At 42.5% G+C, this 26,843-nt stretch overlaps 1 protein-coding gene across 6 annotated transcripts in view; it reads left to right on the plus strand.

Annotated features, from left to right (window-relative positions):
- LOC146523865 (protocadherin-1-like) overlaps nucleotides 1-26,843 on the plus strand; it is a 219,002-nt gene that overhangs the window by 152,639 nt on the left and 39,520 nt on the right. For 2 of the 6 annotated variants that reach the window (XR_014876173.1, XR_014876174.1), the window contains exon 5: nucleotides 1-26,843. This exon is cut by the window's left edge and continues 23,418 nt beyond it; it is cut by the window's right edge. The exons of 1 other annotated variant lie outside the window; for it this stretch is intronic. Coding sequence is in view for 1 of the 5 variants with exons in the window: in XM_085173122.1 (XP_085029248.1) it covers nucleotides 1,934-1,992 (59 nt within the window). In the remaining 4 variants the exon portion in view is untranslated. 3 more of the 6 variants (XR_014876176.1, XR_014876181.1, XM_085173122.1) reach the window with 3 other exon arrangements.

Raw genomic sequence — 26,843 nt, forward strand, 5'->3', positions numbered from 1 at the left:
ATACGTTCCTCCAGGTTCATTGTACAACTTGATTCAGCCCGATTTATTACTTGAAGGTCACTAATGCCTTGACACATAAACACACACCCACAGTGTATTGAATTAAATGTTCATAATACTGTGACTGTAGCAGGCTATTGAGGCGCATTCAGGTTGAACAAGAAGGGATTTTTTTTTTGCGCATTGACCTCCAGACGGCCGTCTGAGTTTATTCACCTCAAACAACAATGAACGTACTGCAGAGAGTTAGCTGTATCTAATTCTGTTTATGAGCCTTTATATTCACTTTTGATGGCATTAGAAGTACCTTAATATTGAGCCTGAATGGACCTTTGGTGATAGGTCACTCTCAAGCAGAGCAATCTCGGGTGATTGTGTAGTTTGCATGTAAAATTAAAGCAATCCAATGAACTTCAACTACCACATTTACAATAAAAGTGATTATAAGTTGGATTATAAGTTACATGTTTTTTATTTTGCATGTTTTTATTATGATCATCATAATTATTATGACAGTTGATTGTAAAGTATATACAGTAAGAACCCTGTGCAGAAGTGCGTATAGTTCAGTGGTTTACACATTCGCTTAAAAAGCGATCTCCCAGCAGGAGATCAGATTCCTTTGGGGTTGTATCAGGAAGGACATCCGGCATCAAACATGTGGAGCTTTCCGCTGTGGCGGTCCTTTGTCAGTGAGGGAGCAGCCTAAAGTAGCTTTATGTAGAAATACGCAGAATTAGTTGTAGATAATTATAAAGACATAACGGCACGAGCAGTGCTGTAGGAGGGGCTCCAGAGTCACACCTGTAAACAGCCTGTCCACATGGCTAGCTAACAACTGCAATGCAAGTGAGCTGTGGCTCTGTGAGACCTCTTTCTGTCACTGTATTCACAGGTGCCTGAGGTATCAGTAATGAGGATCAGCATGTATGCTTGCACAAACACTGCATGTAAAGCAGCAGAAATGTTTGGAGGGGTATTTGGATCAGAGGTGTAGACATGGGCTACACCAGTGTGACAATAATCAAACACCCTGAGTGCAAAAGAATAAACAGCCATGAGAGCATGGAGAGCTGCAGCAGCCTTTACCCAAATTCCTGTTTTATCCACACCTTCTCAGGTGAGGACGTTTAGCACAATGATGCAAAAGTGCATTTCTATGAATCTTCAATATTTCTTTGTACGGAAAATTCAAAGCCAAAGACTCACAAGCTGCCAGTAATAGTGTAATCATTTAAATGACTGAGGGTGCAGTGCATATGTGTGCGTTCATGCAGAACCTGGCCTGACAAAAATGTGCAAAAACGAACTCAGTCCATCTGACTCAGGCGAACAATGACAGAGCAATTAGCAAACGTTAACGTGAGCTTTTGCAAACCTCGGCTCAAGATAGTTTTATTATTATTATTACTTTATTTAAACTGCTCGTTAACAGGAATTAAACTTATAAATGAAATCGGAAGCTAGCTTATCCAATTAGCCTGTCTCAAACTGTCATGGCTGACTAAATGAACAAAGCTCACATAATCTTATATATTTGTGTCTCGATTTATAAAACATGTAGTTCTGTTTCTGAATTTCTGTTCATACCAAAACGGTTGTTTGACTGAATCCAATGTGACCACCGAGACTCAATGATTTGGTCTTTTTTTAAGAGCTGTATATAACTGTGGCTATGTGATTTTATGAATGGTGCTATTATTTTTTTTGAAAGATATTTTCAAACTGATCAATGAATTCATTTTGCGTATTTTGCCCCCACATTTTTTTTTAATTAGCTTCCTTTTTTAAGCATCATTTTTCCTTCAACCAGCTTTCAATTACTCCTACGTTTTTTGGCATTTTTTTCTCATTTCTGAGACATTTTGCATGGAATGTGATATCTACGTTGCGTTACCTGAGGTGTAAGACGTCCGTATCTATCCTCTTGTAGGTGGAGCGTCGTCAAGCACCCAGCCGGAGAGGGGGGCCGGACATAAAAGACTGCCTTAAGACAAAACTAAAGACACAAAGAGCATCTAAAGCTTCTTTTTTTTCCTCCTTGAATTTACAAAAAGAAAACCGATTCAGTCCTCAAGCTTTTTTTTGTCTCTGCTGCAGTTCTGAGGATTTTTTCTCTTCCCTCCTTGCCTGTGATGGTTGTGAACTGCTTTTTTTGCTTCATGTTTCACTTTGTACAAGTTCCCATCGAGGTGAATCAAAAAACAAAAACCTGATTAAAGAAATATTTTTTGGTTGGAAAAACTGTCCCGAATAATGAGGAGTTAATCATCTTTGGTTCCTCTGGGATCTTTTTTTTTGTTTTTGTCCCTCCTCGTCCTCGGTAGGTCATTTTTTTGGGGAGCGGATTTGTACCTTTTCGCCTATGCTGCACTGTTCTCTTTGTGGATGTAACTGATGCCTAAGTGGACTCGTCACGATCGCAGTGGATTATCGGCTCTCCACCTTTTGTGGGTTTTTGCTCTTGTCGCCTCTTTTTGTCAGCTGGTTTGAAGCTTCTTTTCTGTGTGAGAACTACACATTGTTTCCCAAAAGTCACATTTTTGACCTTTATTGACCTTTCTCCAAAAGTTGATTCTGTTCATCTGGACGTAGCGTTTTCTGGGAGAAAAGTTTCGTCACTCATCCAAGTGACTTCTTCAGTCTCAGCTGACTGCAGGTTTCCCCAATCTTATAAATGGCTCGTCTAGCACAGCACAAGAAGTCTAAGACCAGGCAACAAAGGAAGTTTGACTTACTTGTTGTACGTCGGAAACCACCACAAAATACGGAGAGTGTCCTCAGTGACCAGAAGAGACAAGGATGCGACACCAAGGATGTGGACAAGTGGGTGAAGAATTTGTCTGACAGACAGCTCACCCAAACAGAGAAAAACAGAAAAACATCCTTGCTAAAGGGTTGAATTTTGCTGTCACACCGAGACAAATCCCGCTAGTGGAGCTGATCACAGCCACAGAAACAGCAATTCGTAACAACAATATTGCAGAAGTGGAAGCAGAGCAACTACGGATGAAAGTTTCGGCCTGTCTCAGCAATGCAAAGCCCCCAGCATCCAACATCACCATGGAGGAGAGGAAGGCACAACAACATTATCATCCTTCCGGCAGACAAGGGTAGGTGCACAGTATTGCTAAACCAGAAAGATTTTGTCACTACTCAGTGATGAAAATACTTATGAGCCACTGAAACGAGACCCAGGAAGTGGCTACAGGAAGAGGGTGATAGACTGTCTGAAGCAGTTAGAACAAGACGTTACATCTCTCTTCTCTTGCATCCCAGTCATGGAAGCGTTGGAGGTAGTCCGTAAGAGATTACAGGATGACACCAACCTCAGCAACAGGACCAATCTCAGCATCGACCAAGTGTGTTTGCTTTTGGACCTGTGTCTTCATTCCACCTACTTCACATACAAGGGTCAGTTCTAAAGGCAGAAACATGGGTGTGCCATGGGCTCCCCAGTTTCACCCATCGTGGCCAATTTGTAGATGGAAGAAGTGGAAAAGAGGGCTTTGCTATCCTACCCTGGAACACCACCAAACCATTGGTTCAGGTATGTGGATGACACCTGGGTGAAAATCAAATCTCAGGACGTACTACATTTCATGGATCACATTAACTCGGTGGGCCGACACATCAAATTCACCAGGGAGGATATGAAAAGTGGCAGGTTAGCCTTCTTAGACTCTGAGATTTCCATCAGGAATGGGGGACATCTAAAAGCTGACCTGTACTGTAAACCTACACATACGGATCAGTATCGAAAGTTTGACTGCCATCATCCACTGGAGCACAAACTGGGTGTCATCAGGACACTACAACACAGAGCGAACACCATCCCCGCTGACACAGCGGCCAGGGAGGCAGAAGAACGGCACATCAAGAAGGCCCTGAGTAAATGTGGTTATCCCAGCTGGACGTTTGTCAAAGCGGGAAAGGCACCTAAAGAAAGCTCCAGCCGATCCCGGAGAGAAGGACAACCGCTGCCCAAGCGAAAACCTGTAGTGATCCCATATGTGTCAGGAGTATCGAAGCAGTTGAGACTCATTTTTTCTAAACACTGGGTCTCTGTGGCTTTCAAACCCAAAACACGCTGTGTCAAAAACTGGTCCACCCCAAGGATCGGGTCCCCCGACACAAACAGAGTAACATAGTGTACGCTGTTAAGTGCCAGGAGGATTGCCAGGATTTATACATCGGGGAAACCAAACAACCTCTGGCGAAGTGGATGGCACAACACTGAAGAGCTACCTCGTCAGGCCAGGACTCTGCAGGCCAGTGGACACTCTCTCAGTGATGAGGATGTACACATCCTGGACAGGGAGGAACACAGGTTTGAGCGTGGAGTCAAGGAGGCCATTTATGTGAAAAGCGAAAGACCATCTCTGAATCGAGGAGGGGGCCTAAGGGTACATCTTTCGCCATCTTACAATGCTGTGATTGCAGCCATTCCCCAACTCTCTATGAATGGTACTCATGGCCATTGATCAGTGGGTTTTGGTCAGTGGTTGTTGATCAATGGTCATGAGAATTTGCATAATTAAGATTAAGGAACTGACCTCCCAGCCCATTGTTCCTTCAGTGGTCTGATTTCAGTCATTATGCAAATGTACTGTTTATGAGATTGGGGAAACCTGCAGTCAGCTGAGACTGAAGAAATCACTTGGATGAGTGACGAAACGTTTCTCCCACAAAACGCTACGTCCAGATGAACAGAGTCAACTTTTGGAGATTTACTTTCCTGGATGATTGAGAATGCAGCAAGAAGATTTATTGACCTTTGTTTCCCTTTTCTGTAGCCCCGGTGCCTGGAGTTGATGAGTGACAGTCAGGGTTCGGAGGACAGGGTGATTGGCAGATAATCAGCCAACCTGCTTTCTCTCACAGGCCGACAGAAAGGCTTGTCAGGGTGGACAGGAACTCACTCCTGCCACTTCACTTCCTTTATAATTGATTTAGAATTGACAGGCCACACTCTTACATTCAGATGTCCTCTTGTTTGTCTTGTAAACTGGAGTCAGATGATAAAATAAAAATCAGTTTAATCTATGTTTCCAGTGTAGAAGTTGAGCCGAGCTCAGAGACTGAAAGCTGGAGAAAACTGCTGCATGAAGAAGAAAGGAAAAAGACGATGCATTCATTTTTTTATTCAGGTTACTGATAAAGTTACAGGTCATTAGGTTAAAATTCAGAGAAAAATAAAACAAATCTTTGTATAATAACAAATTTACTAGAATTTATTGATTCTTTCTTCTTTTCTGCACATTCAATTTCTGTTTTATCAAATGAAACTTTTTCAGTAAAGTCAATGGACTTATTTGAAGTTTATGAGCATTTTCTTATAATTCGTTGATGAATTCCTGAAAAACCTTTTGATGGAATTAAAACAGCAGCTTTGTTCTGCTTCCAGTCGCTGTGCTGAGCAAATGCCATCATCCTGTATCTAAAACCAGAACTATTATTATTATCTAATGAACTACAAGCACCAAAAGATAACTGATAACTTTATCATAGTATATACTGTGTCGCAATACATGAATATTCAGACGCGATCATTCTGTCGTGATCTCTCTGTTTAAATTCTGCTGCTGCTCCATATCCAAACCACAGTCAGCTCCACGTCCTCCTTTACCCCTCCCGTCCAAAAAAGCTCATTTTAACAACAAATAGCTTGGAGATTTCCTTTTTTTTTTAGGCCATTTAAGATTTAACTGCCAGTGAATCCTGTCATTCAGGCAGTTAGACTCCTTATCGACCTGTTAATCAAATCATTAACGACTGAAGCTCTTATTGACCTGCCAGTCAGAGCTTTTCTTTCTTGTATCTTCCAGTAAATAGACTTGTGTAGGACTCAGCTGGTTGGTTAGTGCTACAGCTTAGTAACAAATGAATAACTACCGAAAACCTGGATTATTTGTTTGTAAGTACAAAAGTGTGTTTATTCTGACTTATAGCGGTATGTTTATGGGATATAAAGTTGTAAAATGGTGTATGAATTTTTGTAGTGATCACTGATTTGCTGTAGAAATCCAACAGAGCAGCTCAGTGGCTTGCTACTGTACCTGTGAATGTACTTTGTATTCAGAAGTTTTTATTAAAATAAATAAGTGCTGATATCATGTGCCGCAGCTTTACTTTCTCTTTTTGTCTGTTTTCTGCACGTCTGAAGCCAAAAGCAACACACACACACACGCACAGAAAGTTTGCTCTTGTTCCTGAGCACCTTGTATGAGACACCTTAACGTATCTATTTTCACGGGAGACCTCAGCGGGGATATCATATTGACTTTGCATCCAAAGTTTTAATTGCACAATTATGTATCATCTCAAGCTGCTTGATTATTGATCGTGGAAAGCATAAACATGTTTGCAGTGTTTATGAGTAAACCCTCTCTAATGAGCCTGCACTCAGTAAACTAGCTCATGTTTCTACATGACTGTTGTGGAATCTAAAATAAGGCCCAATCTTCTTAAACCTTTCCGAAATATTGATGATTATCCCTAACTTATTGACGTCAGTAGAAGGCATCACCCCGGAGAGTGTGCTGAAATGATTCTCCTCCTTCAAAGTGAAAGGCGTGAGTTCTCACACCAGTACAAAGACGGGAAACTGTCCGCATCGGTCTCATCAAGTTAAAAGAATTTCAGCTGATGCGAAGATCCAACAATGAGCTGGTTTAAGTTAGATCAACAGGTTCAGTCAACTCAAGAACTTTTCCCACCATTAGTTGCACTGCAAGAAAAACTCATGGTGCAGTAATCTGAATATTTGGTGTCAGTGTAACACTGACTCCATTCTTTGAGGGTTGTGATGCTGCGCTGTAGGGTATTGTTTCATGTACCACATGACTGTGAGGAATAGAGATGGACTAGCTCGTCGTTAATGTGGCCCATTGGTTCATAAAGAGTCGACCACTGGGGCTCATGCTTAATATAGACCCGTTCTTTGACCTTAACTTTCAGTGTTTGTTCTGGCAATTGAACAGTTTTTAAGAATAAACTCAGAGGATCAAAGGTCAAAGGATGTGAAATGCAAACATTTTCGAGCGTTCAAATCGACCTGGAGATGAAAAGAGAAGGACAGCGACTCAGAGCGCTTAGTCTTTTTTTATCAGTATAATTAAATATCATGCAGTCACTGAGGCTTCACCGCAGTGAAAATAGCTTCGTGTGTGTGTGCGCGCGTCTGTGCGTGTGTGAAGTTTCTGTGAAATGTGTGTCGTTGCAAACTTTTTGAAGTTTGTGTCTGCTCACTCAGGTACGCTGCTGTCATTTTCTGACTAATTTTCTCCTTCAGTGACAGCTCTACACCTGGTTACACACACGCGCACAAATGCACACACCCCTCTGAGCCCATATACGTGAGCTGCTGTCACTTGGACTATGTGACTAAATTTCTATCAGCTATACTGTGCCTGTGGGTGCACTGTTGAGTATCCTAGCTGACTTTAACCTCTTGAGAATCCAGAGATTTGGACCCGAGTGGGGTCACTGATCTCCTGAACTCTGGTCCACCTATCGTAGGTGCTGTTTACCTTCAGCTCAGGTCAGAAAAAAGAGAAGAGTAAGAAAGACGAGAAACAACTTGACAAGCAGTTGATTTATCAGCCATAAGCCGTCCACACCTTTGCACAGGTCACTGACATCATTCATTAATCAGGTCCATGAGTTTTAGGTCTGAATTTCCATGGTATGCAAAACGTGCAAAATAGTTTTTTCCCTGTTTTAGAACAAACAGATGCCATGAAAAGATTCATATTATATTTTTTAAATGTCTTTCCCTGAACATGAAGGCAGTTTTGCACCAGTCTTATGTTACTGTGGGCTCTTTATAAAACGCCTGCAGGTGGCAGTTTTGATGATTTAAAATAGAACTAAAGTTTCACGTCTGGATGAGGACAAACTGCACTTTCCTTGCAGGTCACACTCATATTATATTAGATTGGAATGAATCATTTTCAGCACAGAACTGAATATAATTAGTTAGTAAATAGTTTTTATATACCAATAGAAGCCAATAAAGTAAATAAAGCTGAAAACTGGACGTTTTTGGAAAACAGTACATGTAAAAATATGTTAGGAGTCTCAAACATTTGTATATTTTTCTCATGTACTGTGGAGCTTTGCTTCTCACCGGTTTTACACACCGAGCACATTGTGAACAAAATGACAGGAAATTCAGAATTTTTCAGATCTGAATTTGTCCTGTAATGTACATACGCACCCAAAAAAATGCACTGCAAAAAAAAAGAAAGAACCAGAGTCGACATGAAGCTTGTCCTGATGTTTCTAAAGAAGAATAGCTAGAAACTGAATCTCTGGATACACCCAGTTCTCAGGAGACGGCAGCGGCAGGGAGATTTTCAGGAGTTGAAGCTGTTTCGCGGCCGCTTTCGTCCGTACTTCAGGATGTCGGTGGCGCAGTTTGAGCTGAGGAAGCAGAGAAATCATTTCAGAGAGTCAACAACCTCGAGCAGCACCTAGCTGTGTGTCTGAGGTCAAATAGGATTTCCATCATCAGTGCACTTGTTCCCAAATGCTGTGGTCTGATTGGTCAGGTCTGGTTATTTGCAAACAAAAATCGAACTTGGTCAGAAGAAAAAAGCACTGCAAGGTCGTCCTGTGAAATTTGGCTGCATTAAGAATATGCAAGTCCGAAATATATTTAAAACGCAAACTTTACGCATCCGGTGTCTGAAGAACTTTACACCATGAATAAGCCTCAGCTATAAAAGCTCGATGAAGCTGTAAATATTACATATTCCATGTATTCCATATGCATGATGGTTTCTGTGGCTGGTTCTGTACAAAAGAGCATCAGCGCATGTTCTCCCTCAGTTATTACATAACAGGAGCTAAAATTTACATAATTATCTAGCCAACCAAAAGTGACAACCATATGTGGTTTGGCCTTTCGACACACTCAGCTGGAAAAGCCACGTTATCTCTCTGTAGACTCTCACCATTTGTTGAGCTACCGCTGGTATACTGGCCTGTGATTGGCTCAGCTGTTTCCATCCAGTAATCTGACTAGCTAAGAGCAAAATGAATCTTCACTGCACCTTTGAATGTAGCACCAGCGAACTCACACAAGCCAGAATCGCACGTGCACCCAAGATCTGCCGCTTTGCACGAGCCACTCTCTCTCTTTTTTTCTTTTTTTTTTTTACCTCGACGACCGAGGCTTGTAATCTTGCAAGTCAAGCGTGTGAAAAAGACCTGGATTAATCAGTTTACCGCCCCACCAGAGAGAGGACACGCTGCCTTAATAAATAAATATGAATAAGCTTGTAGAGTTTGGAACAGACCATTAAAAAGTCAGAGAGAACATGGACCAAAGTGAAGCTCGAGGTGTGTTTGGGTTCAAGTGAGAGGATCAAGGAAAAGTCACAAGTCGCTTTTGGATCAGATCCAATTATGTGTGGCTGATAGCGGCGTGTATGTGTGTGTGTCGCCCTGGAAGTCTTTCAGAGTGTGGTCTTCTTACCTTATCTTTTGTGGTAAATAGACTGCTAAAGATGTCGTGTGTGGGTTTTTTTTGTGTGCGTGTGAGAACCAGTCCATACTTGGTGCCTCTGTTATATTTTAATTAAAGCCGAACAGCAGCCTTAATTACTGCCATGATAAACAACACCTCTCTTTCTCTCTCTCTCTCTCTCTCTCTCTCTCTCATCAAAGCACCGACAAAGCTTTCTCAGATGTACACACACACACACACACACACACTCAAAGCCTGCGGTTGGTCTCGGTGGTGCAGCAGAACTGTGTTTATGGCTGTTAATGAAAACTGAGGCCAGAGTCCCAGAATCCCAACGCTAATCACCATCTAACTCTCTGGACAGGAGAGGATGGAGGGAGAGAGAGATGAAGGGTGGGAGAGGGAGTTTTTAGAGACCACGACACATGAGCGTGTTCGTGTCTGTACGTGCAGAAACAGATAAAAAGTGGCGGTGCAGTCATCCGTCAATTTGCTGTGATTACTCTGCTCGCACGTATTGCAAACGTCTGCTCGGATTACTCATCTAGTGGGGACCCGTCTTCCTTCTGAGGACGAAAATGTAAAGATCCCACAACTCAATCACTCTTGTTTACAATGGTTAAGATGAAGTTTAAACAAGCAGTAGTTATGGCTAAGGGCAGCGTTAAGTCCTCTGAAGTGAAGCACAACTCTGTGTGTGTGTGTGTGTGTGTGTGTGTGTTTATACGTGTGTTTATGTGTGTGTTGGTGCAGAATCGCAAAGTAAAAGTCTAAAAAAGTCATGAGCTCTGCAAGCATGGATTCAGCTGTGCATGTAGGTAGTGTTTGTGAGCCACTTTGCAATTTCCCTTCAGTTTTATTAAAGTATGATTTTAAATCAACAGTCACTTTTGATTCTTTGATAAACACACCATTAGAGAACGAACCCTAGCAAACTAGTTGGTGACAGTGCTCAGCAGCAGTGTTGGTCAAGTTACTTGAAAAAAGTAATCAGTAACTAATTACTGATTACTTCCCCCAAAAAGTAATCCCGTTACTTTACTGATTATTTTCAAAAGTAATTAATTACTTAGTTACTTAATTACTTTTTAAAAACACGATTTACAACCTGAATAGGTGATAAAGCGATAGATCTTTCAGCCCAATTCTACTTTTTCTGCATAATCCATCATACAAAATGTAATCAAATGGAAAAGTCCCTTTTTAAAACTTGTTTTATTAGTTTTAATCTTTTAACTTTATGCATCAAGCAAAATTTTAATTAAATGCAACATTCTCTGACTGAAAGAAATTTGTTTAATATTTAAACCTATTTTCTGCACATTCCAGCACATAAAATATATTTTTTTGTGTGTGTTTACACTCACTCTTTCAAATAGATGCAAGTAAAACATAGCAGAAAATAAATAAAGTCAAAGACTAGTGGTCCTTTTGCTCTATTTTCACCTGTAAAGCAGTAGTAGGGTAGGCGGAGGTTTATCCTGGTGCAGGTGTGCCGCAGCGGTCAGTGGAAGAATCCGCTAGTTTCTCTGAGTTTCCCATTACGTGGTAGCACACTCGGTGCTTGCTTGGACGTTTAGGGGGTTTTTTTTCGCTGTAAAAAGAAGTTTTCTTCCCACGCACAATGCTAATGGACGCTAATGTTTTTGTCACTTTTTATGGAATCAAACTCAAAATAAGGTCAGTACTTCCACGCATTAAACGCTGCACGCTCATACTGTCTCCCGCACTCGATATATTATCCATTGTTGCTCTGCACACAGCTGTTGTCACAAACGTTGCACTTGCTTATGTCACTGTCATGAGACATTCTAGCAAAAAAATCACGGTTTTAGTAACACAGTAACGCAGCGTTCCTACGGGAAAGTAACGGTAATCTAATTACCGTTTTTGCAATAGTAATCCCTTACTTTACTCGTTACTCGAAAAAAGTAATCGGATTACAGTAACGTGTTACAAGTAACGCGTTACTGCCCATATCTGGTGGGGAGGAAAAACACGTTCTGTGTGTAACGGCCTTTAGAGTTAAGGTTCACTGAAACATTTCACCTATCACCTTGGGTTTGGTGAGGTCTGAGGCAGGACTAATGTAAGGATTATGTTGCAAGACAAAAGGTCATCACAGTGTTTGCATGCAGGGTTAATATATTTATGCACTGTTTTCAGGTGTTAGCTGTGGATGAGAAATTAGCACTTTGCAGAATGTGAGGCCCTGCTCTGCTGTTTCCACACAGAGAATCTGAAAATGACCCAGAACAGAGAGTTTATTAACCACACACAGACTCACTGAGCTCAAACAGGCTGGAGAAAATGGACCATATAAAGAGACACGAGCGCCCAGAGAGCACTGCAAGTCTGAGTGGAGAGGGCAGCTGGGAAACACTGAGATGTACTTCCTCCTCTGAGACAAATATTCCTCGTGGCAGGAAGTAGTTTTTCCTCACATTTCCACATTTCAATGACAGAAAAAAAATTTATTGCCCAAAGCAAAACTACGAGTTTAATTTACTTCATCTCATACGCTCTACCACGCATTACATACCACAAATAAGTGCTATCCTTCTTACTCCACATACAGCAGCGGTCCCCAACCTTTTTTGCGCCACGGACCGGTTTATGCCCGACAATATTTTCATGGACCGGCCTTTAATGCAAAAAAATAAAACTAGTACTGGTACCGAAAAAAAGAACATTTATTCATAACACACGTGAAAAGACCAAGGAAAACCGAGTAAACAATAAAAATGATAACAAAATAACGTTGAAAACCGATAAAAACCCCGAAAACTATATATTGCACACCTGAGCCTCAACTCTCGCGGCCCGGTACCAAACGACTCATGGACCGGTACCGGTCCGAGGCCCGGGGGTTGGGGACCGCTGACATACAGTATAAACTAATAACCATCTGTAACCTGTTAACTGACGCCACGCTGCGTTTCATCGTGGCAAAATGTCTTCCTGGAGACACCCACTGTGGCAGGAATGATCACAAAGGCTGAGTGCTTTGGCCGGTGTTTATATGTCTGACTGTGGACACATTTGGTCCTCAGTGAGACGCAGCAACACTTCACTGGTGTGTAGTTCAGATCAAAATGATTGTGTTGATTTTAAACATAAATGGGCCTGTGGTTGTTATCCACTTTATTCCTTCTCACCTTTTTAAATGATATTGGTGGTGTGGCTGGTGTGATTCCATTACTTTGTCTTGGTTAGCCTTAATTAAAAAAAACTACACCTTCGTCTTGTTGTTGTTGTACAAATACGTTGATTGCATGTGTTTTGTTGCTCTGGTAGGAAATGATTTAAAATGATTTAACACCTTTTAAATCATGATGCTCCGTAATGTCAAATTGTGACATTGTGCCATAAACGTGACATGGCTGCTACATACAGCTGGACCTAAAGGTCATTAACAGTATAACATAACGTGAACCTCTCCTGTCTTACACAGTGGGGCAAAAAAGGATTTAGTCAGCCACCGATTGTGCAAGTTCCCCCACTTAAAATGATGACAGAGGTCAGTAATTTGCACCAGAGGTACACTTCAACTCTGAGAGACAGAATGTGAAAAAAAAATCCATGAATTCACATGGTAGGATTTGTAAAGAATTTATTCGTAAATCAGGGTGGAAAATAAGTATTTGGTCAATAACAAAAATACAACTCAATACTTTGTAACATAACCTTTGTTGGCAATAACAGAGGTCAAACGTTTACTATAGGTCTTTACCAGGTTTGCACACACAGTAGCTGGTATTTTGGCCCATTCCTCCATGCAGATCTTCTCAAGAGCAGTGATGTTTTGGGGCTGTCGCCGAGCAACACGGACTTTCAACTCCCGCCACAGATTGTCTATGGGGTTGAGGTCTGGAGACTGGCTAGGCCACTCCAGGACTTTCAAATGCTTCTTACGGAGCCACTCCTTTGTTGCCCGGGTGGTGTGTTTTGGATCATTGTCTTGTTGGAAGACCCAGCCTCGTTTCATCTTCAAAGTTCTCACTGATGGAAGGAGGTTTTGGCATAGCATGATGTTTCCACCCCCATGCTTCACAGTAGGTATGGTGTTCTTGGGATGCTACTCAGTATTCTTCTTCCTCCAAACACGACGAGTTGAGTTTATACCAAAAAGTTCTACTTTGGTTTCATCTGACCACATGACATTCTCCCAATCCTCTGCTGTATCATCCATGTGCTCTCTGGCAAACTTCAGACGGGCCTGGACATGCACTGGCTTCAGCAGCGGAACACGTCTGGCACTGCGGGATTTGATTCCCTGCCGTTGTAGTGTGTTACTGATGGTGACCTTTGTTACTTTGGTCCCAGCTCTCTGCAGGTCATTCACCAGGTCCCCCCGTGTGGTTCTGGGATCTTTGCTCACCGTTCTCATGATCATTTTGACCCCACGGGATGAGATCTTGCGTGGAGCCCCAGATCGAGGGAGATTATCAGTGGTCTTGTATGTCTTCCATTTTCTGATGATTGCTCCCACAGTTGATTTTTTCACACCAAGCTGCTTGCCTATTGTAGATTCACTCTTCCCAGTCTGGTGCAGGTCTACAATTCTTTTCCTGGTGTCCTTCGAAAGCTCTTTGGTCTTGGCCATGGCGGAGTTTGGAGTCTGACTGGTTGAGGCTGTGGACAGGTGTCTTTTATACAGATGATGAGGTCAAACAGGTGCCATTCATACAGGTAACGAGTGGGGGACAGAAAAGCTTCTTACAGAAGACGTTACAGGTCTGTGAGAGCCAGGGATTTTCCTTGTTTGAGGTGACCAAATACTTATTTTCCACCCTGATTTACGAATAAATTCTTTACAAATCCTACCATGTGAATTCATGGATTTTTTTTTCACATTCTGTCTCTCACAGTTGAAGTGTACCTCTGGTGCAAATTACTGACCTCTGTCTTCATTTTAAGTGGGGGAACTTGCACAATCGGTGGCTGACTAAATACTTTTTTGCCCCACTGTACATTTAGAAGCAATTTATACTTTCCTTGCCTGAAGAGGGCAACATTCTCAGGCCTAAATCACCCGTATTGTGTCTTCATGTTGAGACAGTTTTTATTGTAATGCAGATATAAATCATGTTGCTTTGGCAGTAATCTTCCTCGGTTTGGATGCCAAAAACAAGATTTGATTGGATCGAACCGAGGTCACGATTTCAAACCCATTTCTAATAAAAAAAAAATTCTTCGACTGAGTTTGTGGATGAAGAACTTCTGAGACTGTAAAGTATCGTCTGCTACATTCTTTCAAAGCTCAACCAGACTGTTTCTGTTAGCAGCAAGCCAGCACAGACACACACAGACACACACCTACAGGTACACACAAACAAAAGAAGACAAAGATACAGAGATTCCAAATAATTACTGAGCCCAGAAGTCTGCAGCAGCATAGAGCCAGCAGTGGTTCAGTGTCTGAGCTGTGTGTACGTGTGCGGTGTGTACCTTAATGAGGAGAAAGAGGGCAGCCTGGTTTATAGAGAAAACCTTCCAAATCCCATTACTGCACTGGTTAGTGTGTGTGTGAAGCAGTGCATCATCGTATGTGTACTGGACTGTGTAGTATTATAAGGTTCTCGTGTGTGTGTGTGTGAGAGTATTTACAGTAAAGTCTTTGTGTTGCGTGTGTGTCCCATTCTGTCCTCAGTAAATAGTGACTTCTCATTAAAGCTTTCCGCTCTGCTGCCGGCGAACGCCGAGTCCTGGAACCTGGATAATCCACTCCCCAACGCGTGCACACACACACGTACACCTACACACACACAATATACAGTATACACATGAACACAAGTTTACTAGCCTGCTAACCTACAGTCCTTATGTCAAATCTAACTATCTATAAAAAAATGAATTAAAAAACAGGGAAAAAGAAGTGAGGAAGCTGCAGAGGAGTAGGAGCAGGAATGAAGAAGGAAGAGGAGGAGAAGCAGAGGGAGTGGGTGTATTTGTTGGTTTAATCCTCTCCTATTAGCAGCTCCTCTGTGTGCTGTAAGGATTAGCCTGTTGTCTGAGCTCCAGCAGGTCGGGGAGCAGGGGGCTGTAGCCTCCCCAGCAGCCCAGCCAGGAGCTTCCGACGACGGGCATAGCGACCCACCGCGGGCCCGCTCCTCCCCACCTCCGCCCTTGAGCTCAGAGAGGATTCGGCATTAGTTTGTTTGTTCAGAGCCTGGTGCTGAATAGTCAATGAGGTGATGGATGAGAGTGCGTTTCCCTGGGCAACAGTTTAGAGGCCCTCCCCTCAATTAACCTCTTGGCATGGCTCACACGCACACGCAAAGAAAAATCACACACGCACGTATTCCGGAGATAACTTGCGCATTGATATGCAAGATCCGAAGTCATACAGCCCATGCACAGACCAGGTCAGGTTGTGGCTGCTGCTCATAATTCACAGCACACAGGCCAATATGCGCACACACATACACACACCAAAATGCGCAGCTTAGCGGAGGATGCTGTATTTACAATTCGGGTCACACAGGCAGAGATAAAAACACACTGAGGCGAACACGGGTCAGTGGTGCTACCGGTGCTTCTAATGCAGAGCACACTCCCACACACACACTCATGCTCACAAAGTTTGAGGACAAGGCATTACTTGTGATGTTTATAATGCCAAACACACACACGCTGCCCATTCACAAGACAGTAGATAAGCTGTAAAGGAAACAACAGGGTAAGAAACCTGCCTGAACTTCATGTTTCAAAAATGTTTTACATTTGTTTAGCTGCTTTTGTGTGATTTACGTCTGCCATGTAAGAGGACAGCTGAGCCGTGCCTTTGGTGTAAATTCAGGCTGATATTGACTTTGTATAACCCGAAGCATCTGATTGGTGCATTAATGGGTGTGGTTGAGCCTGTGAGGCAAAATGAAGGGAGAGAAAGTGTGTGATGGACTGCAAACGGCATACAGGCAGGCCAGCTTTCACATCACATTATATCACCCCACTGTGTTTATGTGTGTGTGGGATGGTTTGAGGAGATGTGCATGAGTGTATACGTGCATTAAAATGTTTCTGTGTGTAGTTTTGTGAAGAAAGGGGAAAGGGTTAGGGGACATGACTGTGTGTCTGCTGCATGACTGTGTGCGTGCGTGTGTGTGTGTCCAGGGGGGAGATCTTCTTCTGCTCCAGTTATAGCGGTCAGACACCAGCACAGTCCTCCACGGTCCACTTCCAGTCCACTTCCTGTTGACCTCTGACCCCTGCTGGATGAGTTGAGGTCCTGAGGGTTGTACGGTTGGTGTGTGAGTGTATGTGTGTAAAGGAGGTTTTTCAGATAAATAAAATAAACAAAAGCATAAAAATATGCCCACGTGAGTGTGATATCACATATGCGATGATTTAATATTATCTGTATACATTTCCTAATACATCATAATCCATAAGTCACTGGGCTCCACTCTGTGGGATTAAACTATTAAAAGCACATTAGTGAGCCGCAGTTTGGCACTGGGTGGCATGTTCCTTCATTAGCATAAACACACGCTTTGCCTTATTTATGCTATTACAATGCAATATGCTTGTAATAAAATATCTGCAGCCCCATTTTAAAAGAGAATCTACAGACTGTTAAGGCATAACATTAAAACTAGCGCTTAACATTGTGTAGGACCTCCTTGAGCCACCAGAGCAGCTATGATCTATTGGAGGAAGAATGTGGCACATTTGCGTGCTGTGATGTTTTGCACCCAATAATGACAGGTGAGAGATCCCTGGTTTGATCCTGGAAGGTTACCAGCAGAAAAATCTGTCAAATCAAACATGTAGAGCTGCCCACTGTGGCGACCCCTTGTGGTAAGCAAGTAAAAAATAGCTTTCTAGGGTATTTAGCTTATTCAGTCTTAGCTTTTGGAGGTCTCTGTACTCTGAGGAGTGAACCTGTGTATACAACTCGTAATGTTTTGAGATGGTAATGTCACTTATGTTGCGTTCACGTGGCTGTACTGCAGTGAGGCTCCCAGTGTTCTGGTTTAGCTAGTACCTGATTAAGACTCCTGTAGTAATTAACCCTTTAAAACCGGCATGCTCTGTTTTGCGTAAGTATTTTTAAATCCGGAAATGTAGTTTGTTACCATCAGGGCCTCATGAGCCTTTATTGGTGTTTTTAAAAGTTATCTTTGACTTTATGACTTTCTGTGTCATTTCTGGGATGCTTAGAAGTCATATTGCACTGCTGGAAATAGTTTATTTTGCTGCATATGCTGCTTTTTTGCAAATTTGCACTATTATATTTATTTTTGTTTTTCCTGCAATATATAAAAATTGGTGTATTTCAAAAATAAAACTATGAAGACACTTAAAATAAATTTCCTGTGGTGGGAAACTATTTTGTGCAACTTTTTTGTATTTACAGTTTTGAGGGATAAGCCTCTTAAATTTCTCTAACTAGAAATATATGTTAAAAAAAACAAAAACGATTTTCAATTTTTTTGTAGTTTATTGCACTTTTTTGCAATTTATGTAATTACTATGCACCTAATGCATACCTATTATTAAGATTTGGGCTATAATGGTTGTATTGATGTATAGCAACTTGAAACGCTCCCAAAAAATGGCTCCACAGCATGTAAAAATATAATATAAGCTCTGGCGGACTTGGTTCTATGGTAGGTCTTAGAGGGTTAATGGCTCCCAGTCAGTGTTCAATTGGTTAAACCAGCGTTCCTGTCACTCTATTTAGAGTTGAAGGTTGTCCAGAAACTATTTAATCTTATCTCACGTCATTTCAAAATGTTTGAAATTTAAAAAATCAAACTCTTCAGATTTCACGGTGCAGCAGATGGTCCTGTGGGTTTCGTGGACTGAGCTTGTCTTGGATGCTCAGTTGGATCTGGGTGGGTTGGAGGCTGGATCAACACTTTGAGCTCTTCTTCATGTTCTTTTGAAGCACTGCTGGGCAGCTTTTGTAGCACGGTGCTGCACACGGTCCTGCTGGGGGAATGCCTTTGCTCCAAACCAGCACACTCCCTCATGACAAAGTTCAAGTTGATGTCAAACTAACATCCACGTGAAGTGAGGAGCAGGCCAGTAATAAATGCTCTTGCATTTCTATTTTAGCTTGTTTTACACTGAATCAGTTTGTGCTTCAAGGTCATGGGGTCAGGTGAGATACATACGTATAAATGTGAGCTGTTGTTCTTCTCGCTCTATCCCATCCAAACATATTTTTTTCTCTTCCTTGCTGGGTTCTGTTACAAATATCTGCATTGCTCTACGATCGTGACCGGACTAATCACAGTCTACAGCACCTGGTCTTGTGATGTGTTTGCTTTGTATCCCCTTTGCTCTAAATTGTGCTCCTTTCTTCTGTGTATTATTTGGAGGATACAGCGATTTTCTGTCTTAGCAATTATTGATTAGTCTTTGGCAGAAAATTCAGTCCATTCCTTGTCTCCTTTTTATAACAAAGATGTCACATGTGTTGGTTCCAGCTTTTTGGATGTGTCTTCTTTTCTCAGTTTTATGTCATTATGAAATGATTCTTTTGGTTTTTACCACCTTTTTCTGTTTTTTTAACATTTCATAGTCGAGACATGGATTAATTGAGAAAATAAGCAGCAACCTTAACTTTGCACTTTTGTACTCCTGGTTTCCCGCTCTTTAAGGATCCCGCAGTAGCAGGCTACAGCGTACAGTATCCCAGTCGTCCATTATTATTCCCAGTTGCTCTGCTCCTAATTTTTCTCCTTTTGTGTATCCTCTCTTTTCTGCCTCTGCGACCTCCTAATTTCCCCACAGGGATCACAAAGTTTCATCTTCTCTTATTAGACTTAATTTGCACTGTGTATGTGTGAGAGTGTGTGTGTGTGTGCTTTCATTCTGCTCAAAGACGAGGAGACGCAGCCATGCGGTAAATTGTCCTTGTCATCTGTGTGTCACCAGCAGAATCTGTAACCTTAACAAGGACTGCGTGTCCGCTCTTTTTGGCGCTCAGTGGCGGGGCCTCTGAGGGCCACCGTGCAGCGTCCTCATCTCACAGGCGGGATGCCGGCAACCCGCCGGGACTCTTTCCCTCGATATGGAGGGCAGGACGCGCCAACGCCCTCAGACTGTGTCGCTGCTAATTAGGGAAGCTCTGTAGACCCGTTCGCTAAGTGTGGAGGCTTCTGGAGCTGCGCTGGACTTTGGTTGCTAAACATGGTGATTTGGTGCCTTGCTTAGTACATACTTACTTCTTTAAGCTTCTTTAAACAAGATTAAATTTGAACCTCTTGAACCTTTTCTGGCCAAAAATAAAGCTTACCTTGTCTTTAGGACTGCCATTAACAAAATAATAATAATAATACTAATAATTACAAAAAATGCCCATATAAAAATGCAATATAATCATTGTGCCTCAGATTTTGGGTTATTTGGGTTTAAATTGCTTCTCTAATCGGCAGGTTGAGATAAGCGATGTTTTTAGAAAGTGAGCAGTTCACGCAGCCATTTCTGTTGTTTCCACCAGCCCTAACACAACAACAGACATGCTGCAGTGGGAGGTGACAGCAGCAGGGGGAGAAGCCGGCTGCCGCTCTCACAAATGTGCATGAATATTTTCTGCAAAAGTCAGAGATTTTATTTCTGCTTTGCAGTCATGGCTGATCAGGCAACCACAGAAATGACAGCAAACCTTAAAAAGGACAGTGTGTTTGAGATAAACAATGTTTAGACCATGAGCTGCTGCTTGATTTCATGTGACCCAACAGTTTTCGTCGCAAGCCACAAATGGCTTTATCTGGCAGCAAGATATGAATCCACTATACACACTAAATGACATGGGCGTGTGTTTTATAGAAGCAGGCTGCAGCAGGGCTGCTGGGATGAAAGACAATGCACCTTTCAAAGCAGCTTTCTGGTGACCTTTACCATTTTCATCTTAAAGGAGAATTCATCAACAGAAGGTTTATTTACACAAATGAATGTGAAAATATGTGCTGAATTATGCATACAGCACATCTGTACAGCACATCTGTATAGGTCGTCTTTACTGTAAGGTTTTTTTGTTTTTTTTTTAATCCGCAGATAAGACATCTAGGCCTATATTGTCTGTTAATGCTTGGTGAAAATATGGTCATATGTTGTGTAGATGTGTGTCCATAATGCAAACAGAGTCTATTTAGTTGCGCTTAGTTCACCTCTCTCTCTGTGACTTGGCCTCCCTCACCCTCTTCTGTCACTCATCTCCTTCAGAGAACCACCTACACAAACACACACTCACTCCTTCATACATCTCCTCACTGCTATTTCATTCTGGTTTCTCTCCTTCAGTCACTTCCCTGGATTCGTTCTCTTTGGCCTCTATCCTGGCCTTCTCTCTCTCTCTCTCTTATAGTATCTTCTTTGTAAGCGGATCCTCTGCCCTGGCCTGCATTTGCATGGGCGGGAGCCAGTAAGGCGTTTGGCTCGAGGGGATGACTGAGAGAGAGGAGGAGAATCTCATTTGCATATATAACGAGGCCTTTTCTGCAGGCAGCCAGGGGAAGAGAAAACACAGGAAAATGGATTTATTTATGTATGGTTTTGTCAAAGATTTCCCCCAGCAGTTGAAGTCAATCCAGGAAGCCAATTATGCGTTGGATTGTGAGTGCGAGTTGTGAGAGGAGATCTCGCTGTGCTGCTGCACACCCCCAAAGAGCGGGCTGATCAGCAGTCGAACTGAACCGAGGATGATGATGGTGACAGCGATGGTGAGATTCGTGTGATTCCAGCATTATTGCGTCTTTTCCGTGTCTCTTTCAGTTGCTATCAAAGCGGCAGCCTTTCATCTGCCGCGTCCTATTCTCGCGCCCGTCTCCAGGCCCGTTTCTCTGAGAGGAGCTCTGGGGCGATAACTAACCACCTTCCTCACTTTTTTGTCTTCGCTGTAAATGTCAAGAAAATATTAAAGAAAAAAAAAAAGAAAACTTGCCGGGAACCAGAGGGAGACATCAGGACATCAGGACAACGATGTGCAAGATGTGCAAGAGGGCAGCTCCTCTTTGGCATCGTCACGAGTCTTCTTTTTTTGTTTTTATCAGACAGGACTAAGAAGAAGCAGTGGGTGAAAAAATTTGAAAAAAAGTCATCGCATATTCCCCCGGATTGTGTGCCTCCCCCCCCCCCCTTTTTTTTTCCTTTTCTAATCTGCTATGCAAAAGAATTAAAGCATGGAGCCGAGCTGTTATCTCTTGCACACAGCAAGAAAGAGAGAGAGAGAGAATAGGCTAACGCTGAATAATGAATCAAACACACTCCAAAGCCTTTTACATTTCCTATACTTCACCTTAAATATTGAGAGGCCTGCTTCTTAGCCCACTATTCCTTTCAGGGAAACAGAAAAGTGGAAACTTTCAAGAAGCAGAGGCGTGAAGACCGAAGGGTCTCTCCATCCTCTGTTTGCTTCTTTCCCTGAGACTGACTGATGTTGTTTTGTGGTTTTACACCCCACTCGCCCGCTGACATTTTGCATAATGCGGACCGAGCGACTGTCGACTGAGGATGATCTAAGCAGCTGGACAGCTTGTGATGAATGCTGGAAAGTCGCAGCGGGGGAGGGAGGGGGCAGGGTGCTGGCTGATGGATCGGCAGAGAGAGCTGCTCCGGCTTGGGGTGCGGAGACGTCAGGAGGAGTTTGTTTGCTGGGAAAACTGTGAACTTCATCAGGTTTCTTGGAGCTAGAGCAGTGACTCCCAACAGAGTCGGAGCCCAGGTTTTAGGAATTCTTATTTTAGGAGTCCTGCAACGTGCTTCCTGCTACCTTTTTAAAGGTTTGAAAAAGAGACGTACTGTAGCTCTGCTTAAAATGCTACCGCTGCGCTAATGCCGAGGTCTTCGCTGTATTGTCTGTTCAGGATTTTGCACATTTACAATGCTTCGTTCTTCAGTGGTTCATCCTTGTAGCAGAGGAAGATTTGATGGTCTGCTGAATAAATGATGCGCACGTGGGTGATAGACTACATATATCGCAGGCAGTGGTGATATTGCTTTACATTTTCTTTACTGCATAAAATAAAATGGTGGTGAGAGACCACAGAGTGAGCCAGGCTCGGTTAACGTTAAGAGAAACCGAACTGTTTCCCCAGCTGCTCTGACAGATCGATCACAGCCCAACACTTCATTGAAGTTGTACGACGTTCACACTGAATATTCAAACCCGACACGCCGTGTTTTTATGGCTGCGCCTCGTCTCTATCAAATGGAAATATTATTCATGCCTTGATCACCATTTTAAAAGTGTTTGTAGAGCCTCAGTTATCAAGGTCACAGGTTATTTAAAAGTATGCGGTGAAAATCAAACGAGGTTACAGAATACAACAATACTCCCTGCCACACTACGAGTAAGTATTTCTAGCCCGTCGTCTGTTCCTGAGCATGAAATACTCGTCAAAGCTGAAGTCATCTCTGAGCTTTGGATGTGGAGTTGTTTGGTGTAGCGCCTTCACACGCTGGTCACAGCCATAGTGAGTCTGTTCTTAAGCACCCAGCAGTGCAGCGGTGGATTCAAAGTCTTGCACAGAGCTTTGCAGACCAGCAGACCGGCTTTGTGCTGTCACCACGACGCCATGTGAACAATATGATGCAGTGCAGTACTGAAGGCTACTCTTATTATGTTTGTGCTGGAGCATATTCTTTAACTTCACCCCTGTTGCAAGTAGACAGAAGTCACAAGTCCCAAAGAGCTTGTTTGAAAAAAGGAAAATAAATGTTAAAAACAACAAAAACTATCCACGGCAGCCTTGTTTTTGCTTTTTAGGTCTCTGGTGAAGCTTTTATGCGTCGTTCTCTTTGTTACTAACATCGGTGTCACCATCTTCCCTGTTCAGGTCAACATTTCATCCAGTCAGGATTGAGCCTGCACACAGAGTCACTGGCATCAGGCTCGACACTACAGGAATTTGGAAAACTGCACACAAGTAGTCGCAGTGTTTGAGTTCCTACATTTCTCTGCAAACAGACAGTAGCAAAAGGACCTGCAGCACTCCCACTAGTGACAGACTCTTTGTGAGGAGCTCTCATCATCACATTTTATGCTCTGGGAACCCTTGAGCATCATTTTCAACATATGTATTTGATGATGTGAACAGGCACAACTCAAACCACAATGTGTTCCTAATCCTAACCAAGCAGCTCTGATGCTTAAACCAAGTCAAACAATAACACAATGACAATTAATAACAAGTAAAAACCAAAGTGCAGAAATAAAATAAGCAAACAGTTGGTTGACAGTCCTGTAATTTAAACCACTGTCACTTCCTGTCTCGTCCTCCTGCAGCCACTGGTTCATGGAGACTCTGATGGCAAAGGGCCTCCTGTGTGCATCTTTGAAATGTCAGACATTTTTGAAGCCCTGTGATGAGAACGGGTTGGTTTTTCAAATCCACTTCAGAGTTGTCATTATTCGGAAATCATACAGACATATTTGGACTCTTCAGTTGTGTCAGATCTCATCAATAATTAGTTTTTGCCCAAGTAACTCAGAAAGACTTCATGTAGTTAGAGTGTAGTTCCCAACACTTCCTTCTTTTGCCACAAACACAAGCCCACTAATCCCTTTATGTATATTATTCACTTGAACTGAGATGGTAACTCATTGCTGCCCACAGATAATTGGGCATGCCAGAGAAAAAGAACGAGGAAGATTTAGGCTTGCATAAAATGATGAAAGATCACAAAGAAGTCCCTCTCTGTTGTACTCACTCACATGTTGTACTTTAAAGAACGGAACTCTGAATTCGTATTTCAGAAACAATTAACCGTGCACGTGCTCCCACATAAGTTTGCAAATTATTTATTGGATGTACTGATGCACTGCCGGTCCGACTGTACGCTGGCGCTGATTCTCCAAGTTTCTGAAACTCAAAGTTCCGAAGATACTCTCTAATTCGGTGTTTTAAAGGTGATGGAGAACACTGTCCATCCACAGTTGTTCATTTGAGTTGACTGAAAGTTATGAATTTTCATCTTTGATGAATTATTGAGTCACTCCTTCTGTCCTATGGATGGGGGTTGTGACATGGTGGATGAGACGACTCCCATCAACATACAAATGATTCACCATTGGCTAAATGGCATTACAGGGACACACCAGCAAAATGTAACTGACAGCAGAACAGAGTGACCAGCATGTCCCAAGTTAAGCCCCCTTCAGTCCAGTGAAATTTGTTTTCATTTTATTTATATAGTACCAAATCCAAACAATAGATCCTACAATAATAGTCCCACAATGTGGAGCAACTAAGAACTTATTCAGTCCAATTCAAGCTCCGAGTAGAGCACAAATGATGAGTTTAGGGTTAATAAATCTGAATCTTTCAGGCTGAGCCTAAAAGCTTTCTTTTTCTTTTGTCAGACAGATGCATCTTTGGAGCTCAGTCAGCAGCCCCGCGAGCAGATTTTAGTGAAAAAACGTGAATTTTATGGTGCTGCCTGGTTGAATAATGGCTGATAACAGTTCACGGAGATAAGAGCTGATACAGTGGCACCTAAAACTGCTGCTGTTTAACATATGGCTAGGTGCTAATGGAGCCCTCCAGACGCTCCTGTCTGTATTGTTAACTGCCAGCGGTGAACTTCCTGCCATGGCAGCAGTAGCGAAGTGAGACTTCACAGCTTCCCAGAGAAGATAATCTGATGTTAATTACCATGGGGTGCCAATAAATCACTCACAATCATGTCATAAACATGAAGGGGCCCTTCATGCATCATTATAGCTTTGCAGAGATGAGCGAGCACAAGCCTTTCGCCGCGACACCCTCCGCTTTGCATAAAAGTCCCTTCATTATCCCGCCCCGTCATTTCATGCACATGACAGTGAGGGTTTTTCTTTAACAGCCTCCACCATGTCTTTCACTCACTCTCGTCGCCGATGTCAAATTATAACGTGGCTCCTGACTGAACTGAGGCTTCACGCAGAGCTCCATAAAACAGCGTTAATGTGGGCAGGAGGACAGAGGCTGGAGGTAATCATGGATTTTTCAGCTCTTTATTTTAATTGATTGTTTAATTGATGCATTTGGAAACATTACATAAAATGATTTTGCATTTAAATCCATCCGAGCATAGTTCTTTCCCAGCATGCACTGGGTGAGAGGCCACGAGTCTTTCGAAGGGAAAAACTCTTTGATCATAAAATTATAGACTGCCTCGCTAAAGTCGGCAATCCAAATAATCAGTCGGAGAGGGCCAGAAATAGAGGCATTTTTTGGCTGTGTCGCTAAAGTCTGCACAGCACAGGATTACAATGGCGAAGGCTTCAAATCTACAAACCAACTGTAATGGAAACAGAGAAGGGTGAAGCAGAAGCAGCTCTCAGCTCCAGTGCCGAATATGAGAGATGTTGGCTAAACTACGCCTGAACCAGACCAGTACGCCTGCACCGCTCACCATCTGCCATCCATTATAATCACCACGTTGGCTGACAGCAGTGGGATTTTAAAGATTTTATTACTAAACTACCAAATGATTAGGTCCAAACTCTGAAATCATATTTTTTAAGCATCAAAGATTGTGTTAGATGCTGGTAGTGTGATGAAATTGCGAGCTTGACAGGCTGTTACAGTTTAGATTTCATCTGGAACAGCTGCTATGCAGGTACACTGACACATTGTTTAAATGGATGACTAAGAATTGTGCTGTTATGTTTTTACCTGCATATTATTCTATGTAACTGACAGTGAGTACAGTGTTTTGCACAGCGCATCTGCACTGGAGATGTTTCAAAAGCTGCTCAGAACAACTCAGCCCGAAGAAAAGTCTTCAGTCTTTGTTGCGAAGGTTTGCTGACTTTGCCCTGAAATACATTTTTAAAACCCTTTTCCCACCTCAGAGTTATGCTTGTACTACCATCTTTGTTGATGAGGAATTCTCAGTTTCCAGGTCAGGGTTGTCATAGTGCCACAACTCTCTCTTAAAATATGAAGCTGATGCTCATGTTTTATACACTGTGCACCATGACAGAAAAGCCTTACACCTGCATTCTGTCTGATGGCCAGCAGGGGTCGACTGTTTGCGTTCTGATTGTAGGTCAGAGTCGGCTTCGCGTGACTATAACAGGACGTGCATGTAGGCAGGTCTAACTTGTGGTTGGCCTCTGTGACCTCACTCATCACATGTACTTTTGAAACTGCAGTTTTCCTCTGAAACCCCTGGAAAATGCAGAGTATGGGTCTTAGTTTGGTTGTTTTGTCAACTCCAGCTTTCAAGGTCAAAAATGAACCTTTAACTCATGTTTTTGTGAGCTTTGACTAAATAATTCCACAGCCAAGTAAACATGCTGACAGTCTTTTAGCATTTTCACTCAGTTTTCTTTGCTTTCTTTTATGGAGTCTTTTAAAAATGCCACAAAACATTGCATTGACCGACGTTTTCGATTGATTCAATGTCCTTAAAAGACCTTTAA

The sequence above is a fragment of the Neolamprologus multifasciatus genome, chromosome 2 (assembly GCF_963576455.1).
Source record: "Neolamprologus multifasciatus chromosome 2, fNeoMul1.2, whole genome shotgun sequence".
Classification (NCBI taxonomy): Eukaryota; Metazoa; Chordata; class Actinopteri; order Cichliformes; family Cichlidae; genus Neolamprologus; species Neolamprologus multifasciatus.